A 9,678-nucleotide genomic window follows, 5' to 3' on the forward strand; every position below is an offset into this window, starting at 1 on the left:
AACTCATTTACAAACCACAGTTGCAGGGCAGGCTGAGATCACCTTAAATCTCCATACTTCAGTGCATAGTAATTATGAAAATGCACGATTAATCAAATTGAGCGAGATGCTATACTTCGTCATCTGTTGACTGTCGCCTGACGTGCTGCTTGTTGAAATGAGCAGAATTCATTGAATAGCCAAAGCGTGCCTGTGGTTGCATTCTTCGACTCAGATAATACAAGCATGCACAACAGAAATGCTTACAGTCATTTATGCATGCTTTGTTTTGTCTTGGCAATGTAAATTCCAGCCAGAACTGTGAGAGAGCCGTGTGGTGGGCGACTCAACCCACACAGTGCTGACTGGGTCACTCTGGCCCACCTGTTCCTGACAATGACTGCTCAGTTCTGGGGTCTGCACCGGACCATCTGGAACAATAGAGCAAGTCTACCATGCAGGAGCGGTGAAACGGTAAAGATTAGAGTGTGCTTAAATAACTGCAGATGTTCTGTGTTTTCAGTGTTGGGAAGGTTACTTTGGAAATGTAATAGGTTACAGATTACAAGTTACCCTATTTAAAATGTAATAGTAGTGTAACTTTTTCAATTACTTTATTAAAGTAATGTAACTGATTACTTTTGATTACTTTTCTAAATTTCTAATGAATGTTTATTTGCAACTGTTTTTTCATTTTCAAACATTTACACCATGCAGGGTTAACCTTACAGTAGTGCTCAACACTGTCAGACTTTCAATTTCCTTTATCATTTGAATTAAGATGATCAAATTTGAACACATCCACCACAAAATCAGACTTTAGTATCGCCTTTTACTTTGAGATTGATCTGAAGTTCAATGCAGATTTAAAATCATAAGAAATAGTTCGCATCTTTGCATAACTACAGGAAACACTGCATCTAACAATGGTTTGGAAAAAAGAGTTAATTAAAAAAAAATAATAAATAAAAACATATACGTCAACTCAAATACGGTTATCTAATAAGTATGTGTCCTATTCTGTGTACTAAACTCCTGAAACATTGGTGTCTTTTTGAAACATTGGTGTCTCTTTGTATGATATGACGATAGTTTTCTCAAAATAAGTAAAATGCTCATGAAGTGACTCGTTCTAGAGATTATGTTTTTGTGTTCATGTACTCATATATTTGTCACGATGCACACACACGAGGAATGAGGAGACGCTGGAGAATACTTTACCAAGACTTTATTTTCAGGAACCAAGGGAGACGAACTCAGGAAGACATTTAACAGCGGACAGAGAACTAAGGACTGGGAACACTTTAAATACACAGTACTTTTGATTTATTCGTCCAAAATGTGGCATATCCCGTCCACGTTAGGCTATAGGAATTCCGTTTTTATAACTGGATTCTACAAACCAGTCTGTGTTTTCCGCATCGCGGAAATTATAGGGCCGTCTCAGAGTAGTCAGCGCAATTTGGGAAAGAAATCAATTAAATCTGTATGTGGATGTGTGTAAATATTCAAATGTAATCCCCTTTGTAATCGTTAACATTTTCATAAGTAACTGTAATTTAATTACACATTTTTTCTTAGTAACTGTAACTGATTACAGTTACATTTATTTTGTAACTAAATTACGTAACGCCGTTACATGTAACTAGTTACTCCCCAACACTGTGTGTTTTGCTGTTTATGGTGAAAGTAATGTATTTAACCACCTGTATAGCCTCCATAAAGAAAACCTCAGAAAAGCTGAAAGGCAATCTGTTGAAAACAAAAGCTGAATTTAGGCAACGTAACAGACAAAACTAAAATGTTTCTAAAATGTAAGTTACTTATTTCTTATTGAATTGTTATAATAACAAAATCACGATCGATTGTGTGTTATAGTCATCATGATTAATTTCAGAAAAACACCTGTTGTTTGCGAGATGTAACTTAAACTGAAGTAATAAATACCAGTTGACGTAAATGGAGCGATTTTCTGAAAGAACAATTTTATGCTGTGTTGGTGTCTACCTGCCTCTTTCCCATTATTCACTTTTGAAAAATGGCTTGTGTAAAAATATCACAGAGTGCAAATAACATTCAAGTTGTTAATGGCCAAGTTCAAGTTGGCTAATGGTTACGTTCAGCATTATTACATCATTAAATAGCTCTACTGATGAATGATGTCAACTACCGAATGACATTGTTTAGACTATCCTGGAAATGCATAATGCAATTTTCCAAAGTGAAATTTAACCTAATTTGTCAAGGTAATGGTTGTAGTAATTACATTTAATTCACGTTTTACGCCATTTTTGCTGTGCTAAACACAACACCTCGAGTGGAGGACTACTACCTCTGAGCAATTTGTGCTGGCACACACAAAAACGGCTTTAAGACATCCTAATGCTGTCCTCGCACTGAAACATTCTGCTGATGTGCAGTTTGTTTGTAAGACTGACTTTACTCAAAATAGCTGGTTTCTAGCCTGGGATATAAGAATGAAGTCTGTTCCTGTTCCTTCTGCTGTTCGGTTTCAAACGTTCATAAAATGCACAGTTAAAAATGTAGTGTTGTGCCTCAGCGCCGCTGCATAGCTATAATTATGGCATATGACAATATGCTTTGAAGCATGAAAGCGCATAGTATTCTTCCCTCAGCAAATGCCAACCTTCTTTCTGCTCCTTCCTATAATTGCACTGCTGTTATGTCAGGCTGAAAGTGCTATATCAGTTGCTAATGGTTATTTTGACACATTAAATCATCTTTCATGTCACTCTGGATGTGAAGGAGTTTCCTGTGTCTCCGTCCCTCAGCCTATTTCTCAACCTTGCGGTGGAGATTTGGCATGAATGGGCCTCGTGGGGAAACTCGTTCAGCAGCATGACTGAGCAAGACAATGGATTTTCAGTCCTGCATTTGCACATTCACACCCTGCCGTCTTCTAAGTATCACTCGTAAGATTCCCTGTTGGCTCGAGGGAATGAAAACCTGGATTTTTTTTTACTTAGTATTAGCCTGTTTCCAAAGGGTCATGAGAGCACTACGTCCTGTTCAGCCTTGGGACGGTGTGACATAACAATCCTGTCTCATAAAGCCGTGATCGAACACTCTCCAGACAGAGTAAAATCTCAGCCAGCAGCCACAGGGCTTCTGCTGTGCTCTAGGTCACTTTAAAATGAGGTTACTGTCTAGCCGGAGTCGTGCCTCCTTGGGGAATGATAATTTCTTATTATTTTTTCAGTTCTGGAAAGGATAAAAATGGTCGTTGTGCCTTTGTAAAATTTTCCTTAATTGTTTTTTGATAGTTAGTCGCTTGCTTTCACTTGGCAAGCTTTAAGTCTCGCATGTCTGGATGAGAGCCAGAGATCTCATGGTCAATAAGTGCGAGGAGCTCATTTGATATTAAAATCCATTTGGAGGCAGTTGCAGACATCAAACTTGGCATTATCCAGCAGTTCAGTGCCAGCGGTGAAATGTGAATGCAGCCATAGTCTGTGGACGCTGTCATTGTCTCCAGGACCCTCATCTCTCAGTGAAGGACAGCACACAGGCTGCCTCTGAAAAGCCTGTTGTTTTGCCCTGAATGCAGAGGAGCTGAATACAAGTGATTATCATCCAAGATCTGCCTGCTTTCTATAGCCAAGTTCATTTATTCTCTCAGTGACAATCAGTAATACCTGGCTAAACACAGAGATTCGATTTAAAAAAGAGTTTCTTTTGCACTATATACTAGAGCTTAGTAAATTTAAGAATCATTTGAAGCATAGATCAATTGTCTGATGTAGCAGATCTGTTTTTTTTTCTTTTCATTTATGAATGATGAGCTCACAACAATGCCTTCTTTAACAGAAAAACATGTCATTTCATGATGTTCTTCTTCATGTGTGTTTGTTTACAGGAGGCAGAATGGCATTGCGATGAGTTTACCAAAGGAGCTTGTTTCAGTCGAGGCAAATCAGAGGTAAGTACCTTTCACTTTCAGAAACAAAAGTACAAAAATTGTCACTGGGGTAGTACTCTTTCAAAAGGTACTAATACGTACCTTTTAGGTGCTATTTTGTACTTTTATGCACCCTTTAGGGATATAAAGTTGTGCCACCACAGTGACAGCTTTTGTCAGTGTTTTAAACTCTCCAAATATTTGACATTTTGGTTAAATTAAACACAGTGTAAGAATTATAAAAATAATTTTGGGGGGATCCTTTTTTTAGCTAATTTTGGAAAACTTAAAAAAAACAGTATTAATACTTTGATTCGGCAAGGATGCATTAAGTTGATCAAAAGTGACGGTAAAGATATTTATAATGTTAGTGTGAGTGAAGTGTATCATGGTTTCCACAAAAATACTACTAAGCAGCATAACTGTCTTCATCATTGATAATCACTGATAATCAAATGTTTCTTGAGCACCAAATCATTGAAAAAAAAGGTTTAAAATATATTTGTTTGAACATTACAGACAAGCAAATGTATGGACCAAGAACCCTTCACTTCCCAGAATTCCTTTATCTGCCATACTTCCTGTTATTTTAATTCAACTTCCTGTTCCAGAACAGTTTAATTCAGATTTAACCCGTGAATTGAAAAGAAACCAATTTTTAAATTCTGAATTTTGCCTAAACCTACTGCATAAACATCTGCTATTTTGACTTTTTTAAACAAAACACTTTTTATATCCATAATAGTACCTATTTATGTATTGTTGAAATAACGTCCAATACTGATCCTAACAGAAGCCACTAAAGCAGCATCCTGTTGCTATAGTAACAACCTCAAATGCACACCATTTGGTGTCACATGGAAATATATGAGCTAACAAACTAGTAATCTGACCTTTGTGGTTACTGAAACATTGTAATATGTTTCAGACTTACCTTTTGTTTTGACTTCCTTTGGTGGGGGAGGAGAGGGGTGAATTCAAACCCCCAAACCCCACTGTAATTTGCACCCTGAATGAATCTTGTTTTAAATATTACCTTACTTAAGAAAGCAATCACCCTCCTAATATAGCTAACCCATTATTTATGACATCGCTCTTGCTCAGGCATTCCCATGTCTCTTCCACTTTGCTATGGAGCTGTTTCCATGGCACTTCAGCACTGACTCCCTTGTGTTTTTGAAGGCTGACTGAATCAAAACAGATTTGTACTACAAAATGTTTCTGAAATCTCCTTAATATTTCACTCCAGCTCTGTCAAACATGATACGGAGGGTCCCCCTTTGCTTTATAGTATGTTGAGACATTTTAAGTCATATGGGAGCTGTATAGTGACTGTGTTTGGGATTTGCAGTCATCCTTCCAGCCTGGGCCGAACCCCAAGGTGTACTTCTAGTGGCTCTAGTGCGGGTTCAGCCTGCGCGAACAACCCCACAAGTGTTTTTTTTTTAATTCGCTTGTGAAATGTGTTCTGAAGCCCATAATAGGATGGATCACTCTGAGCAACATGTGACTGTAATTCAGAATTGCAGGAGTTGGCTGTCGTAACTTGCTTGCAATTGTGGAGTCTTGCTGTATCGACTGCACATGTGGTAGCTCAAAATATCTCTAAAGTAATAGTTCACGCCCCCCAAAAAAGAAAATTTGGTTCCAAAAATGTGCCAGACTTTATGCATTTTTCCATGCAATTAGATTGAAGATTTTCAAGCTTCAAAAGGTACACAAAAACACCATAAACATATCCTAAAATGCTGTATTCTAAATGTTTTGAAGTCATATGATATATTTTTGTGAAGAACAGACCAAAGATCACTCTGCATGAAGTTTGAACTTCTCTCATGATTTCACAAATCTATCATATGGCTTCAGAAGATTTGAAATGTAGCATGCAATTTGTATGGACCACTTTTATGATACTTTATGAAGCTTGAAAGCCTTAGTCCTCAAAAGAGTGACCAGTACGATTCTTCAAAATCCTCCTTTTGTGTTCCAAAGAAGAAAGAAAGTCACGAGTTTGTAACAATGTAAGAACAGAATTTCCATTTCCTTTTAAAGTGAGCCAGGAACGGCTCAATTATGACTTCATCACGTTTTGGTTGTTTTACACATCACAAAGCAATATGAAAAGGTTTTTTTCTTTCTTTTACAAAACATTATCTTTAATTGAATTTCATGAGTAATTGTGTCTTTCAACCGCTGCATCTGGTTTCCTTGAGTCTGTTGTTTCAAGAACAAAGGAAAGTGTTTGATGGAGTGAATGGTGTTCTGTCGACTTTTTGTTTATAATGCAAACAGTGCAATGCAGCCACTATATTACACAATGGAGTGTAGCCGTCTGTCAGGGGTTTTCATAAACATGTCACATCATGATATGGTAGACATATTAAATCTCAGTTTATTTACGCATACAGCAAAGCACTGCCCCCGCAGCCAAATTGCATTAGTAAATGTAAATCATCCTTTTCTTTTCAAGACTCCGCTTAGTGCAGGGAAATGAAGAGCTTCACGAGTTAACAACCATTATGATGAGCAAATAAAGTTGACCCCCTCAAGCACTGCCTTGGAACACCTTTAAATCAACAGAGGGCGAGACGGGGCGACAGGGTTTCAAGTACTTGAGACAAGCATGATTTACTGGCTCCTAGATTCTCAAAAAAAGCCTTGTAAAAACACACTGAACTGAAGCAGTATGGTTCAAGAAGTCCTGCAGCTGGTCTAAAATAGCAGAAAATCTGATTGGAAGACAAATGTAACCTAGCTTCTGTACTATAAAGGCTTCGTATTTCTGGAAGTTGACCAAAGTCCTTTAAGGGAGGGAGTTCACGCAGTGACCATTTTAGAAACACCACAGACAGCTATTTTTGCTAATGTAGCCTTTACCTAATTTAGTGGAGAAAGACAGAAATATTCAAAACTCATTGTCAAAATTACATTTAGGAACATTTCATGTTAAAACATTATTCAAATCAAACAATAATGGACTCATAAATTTGGGCTTAAGTTGCGATGAAGCAGAAGTAGTGACAAACCTTTTCTTTTGTATAGTCAGTGTCAGTTCACTTTATTTGTAGAGCACAATTAAAACAACAGCTGTTGGCCAATGTACTGTACAAAATAGAGGTTAAAAGGGACATCGGATGCAAAATTCACTTTTACGTGATGTTTGCACTATGCAAACACGTACATCTGAACGTAACAGATTATAAAACAAAAAAAAAGTCAGAATTTAAACAGAAGATTAGAAAAGTCCAGCATATATTATCAGAGAGAAGCCAGTCATTTCACTGGAAGATTGGTGTCATTCTGATTTTTTGTTTGTTTTTTACTGATACACATGGATGAATTGTTGACAATAAGATCAATAACATCCATTTGGAGAATATATGTAGGGTGAATTTTCATGTTGACGACTTATTATGAATATGATTTCACTCATTTTTTGCTAAATTTCTACACTTGGGTAAAATAGTCAATGCTAACAGAAAAAAAAGACTATCAAGATTTTGTTTTGAAACAATTCCATTTTTTTCTATTTAAAAATTTTCCATTTTACAGGCTCGTCTTGTGAATGAATGTTTTAGAATAAACAAACTTTTGACTGGCTTTTAACAAAAAGGCAGGACTTCTATTCATTGTGTGTTATGATTTTGCCCACACATTTTTCTGAGTTGGCTCAATTTTGCATTTGTGATGCTAATAGTCAACACTTTTGCTACCGCTTACACATCTTCCCTTATGTCTTTTCACAGGAGGAGTGCCAGAATTACATCCGTGTTCTACTCATCAACGGCGACAGGCTGTTTACATGTGGAACTAATGCATTCACTCCAATTTGCACCAATCGCACGGTAACGTAAATGGACCAATGCACTTAATGTAATGCAGTGGCTTCCTGACCTAATGTTATGCTAGCTTTGTCCCAAGTTCTCTCTCCCACATTGACCTCCTCTGACATTTTCATCGCTGCGTGGGTTGTGTAGCATAGCATGTGGTATTTCAGCCAAAGTCTGTGGTTTATTTCAATAAAAGTTTTGTTCGTGCTTCACCTCAGAAGAAGCTTTCTTGAGATCTAGACAAAAAACAACAACAATAACAACCAAGCCCTTTTTTTTCTAATAAAGTGGGAACTTGTAGTATCTCTAAGTCTCTTGTCCTTTGCGGAAAGTTCACACTTGTTATGCAGGTATTGTGCGAGTGTTTGCACTTTGACAATTTTTTCCAAAGCATGGGTTGCAGCATAGTTGCCACTTATCACAATAAATGCCACTCAGTGCGGCTGATTGAAAGATCAGCATCTCCGCCAAGCACATTTACTGACATCCCCCATTATTCCCCCTCACATCTCCTAGTTTTCATTCATGCATGTAAGTCTCTTGTGCTCGAATCCCTGAATTTGAATGACTGGATTACTCTTCTATCCTTTCCTCAAACCTGATAATGATGATGACAGTCGATTCGCATATGATGGCAATCATCTCCTCGGTGGCTCTTTGAAGAATGGCAGGAATTATTGACTCAAAGCTAAATTACCCCAAGGATTTACCATCATAAGTACCTTGTGCCAGCAGGAAAGGACTTAGTGCAGCCAGGAAGGCACGAGCGAAAACTCTCCGTCATGTCCTTGTAACGCCGCCAGTAAAACTGCATCTTTAAACAAGCAGCTATCGAGGTTGTAGTGCCGCTCAAACACAGCTGCCGGTCTCCTAAGAGGCGTCTTTCAACCCTCTCCATTAATGTGCATTATGGGTAGCGTGTCCATATCTACGAAGGCTTCTGAGTGCTATTTGTCAGAAGGTGTTCCATCAATAAATGCCTTTCATCTTTCTTCGTGCCCAAGAAAAGGCACATCCGTTCAGGCGTTGGCTCGGGGAGAAGTATCTCCCTGGCACCGATGCTTCAAAAGACTGCTTCGCCTTGCCAAACATGCAAATTCGCCTGACTTTATTGCCAACTAAATGGGCTCCGGGGTCCTGAAGGAAGCCGAGACACTTCCAGCCATTCGTGGAGGTTTTATTCGAGCCAACATCAAGGATAATCCCCCTTTACATTGATTACACAGGGCAAGTGTTGTGGCCGTCAGCTGCATGTAAGATAAAAGCATTCAAGTGAGGCCACACAGGATCTAATCCGCCTTCGGGACAGACCGATAGGGTTGAGCACAATGCAGTATGTCAGATTTCCTGGTGCAAAAATAAGCTAGTCACTGAAGGCATGACATTTCGAGCTGCATAGATAAATTTACTGCTGCTTGAGATGTATTGCTCAATTCGAATACCATTCACTTATCATTTTTTGAGTAACAGATACCAGATGCATATGGAAGGTAGGAGCGTCATTATAACAGAAGCTTTAACTGGATTTTTCAAAGGTGCTTTTGATGCCAATTTTTATCACATTTTTAAATATGATGAACATGATTTGGCTGTGCTCTCGAAGGAAACAGTACTAACAGCTCTTTAAATCCTCTCCCTTGTGAACACTGCTTAAAATAATTTTCTTCATTGTTTTCCATTATAAATGTATAAAAAAAAAATTCATCAAGATATATTTATTTGACTAGGAAAATTAATTAGATTCTTAGATGTGTAGTAGTTTTTATTTAATTAATTTACTTTCTTAAATAAATATCAAAATTAAGTTTATGCTGTAAGCAAGAAAAAAACATCAGCGAGTTGGGTAAGAAAAATAATCTTGTTTTCCCTTTAAATTAAGTTTATTTTTTCTTAACCCAATGACCCATATATATATATATATATATATATATATATATATATATATACAGT

The 9,678-nt window shown here is 37.6% G+C and overlaps 1 protein-coding gene across 1 annotated transcript in view; it reads left to right on the plus strand.

The window, feature by feature from the left end:
• Window positions 1-375: 375 nt before the first annotated feature.
• Window positions 376-9,678, plus strand: part of sema5a (sema domain, seven thrombospondin repeats (type 1 and type 1-like), transmembrane domain (TM) and short cytoplasmic domain, (semaphorin) 5A) — a 79,538-nt gene continuing 70,235 nt past the window's right edge. Inside the window, exons 1-3 of the mRNA XM_016495259.1 lie at window positions 376-453; window positions 3,857-3,919; window positions 7,645-7,743. Of these exons, the coding sequence (XP_016350745.1) occupies window positions 376-453; window positions 3,857-3,919; window positions 7,645-7,743 (240 nt within the window). The remainder of the gene's footprint in view (window positions 454-3,856; window positions 3,920-7,644; window positions 7,744-9,678) is intronic.

This window comes from Sinocyclocheilus anshuiensis, unplaced genomic scaffold (genome assembly GCF_001515605.1).
Source record: "Sinocyclocheilus anshuiensis isolate Anshui unplaced genomic scaffold, SAMN03320099.WGS_v1.1 scaffold110, whole genome shotgun sequence".
Classification (NCBI taxonomy): domain Eukaryota; kingdom Metazoa; phylum Chordata; class Actinopteri; order Cypriniformes; family Cyprinidae; genus Sinocyclocheilus; species Sinocyclocheilus anshuiensis.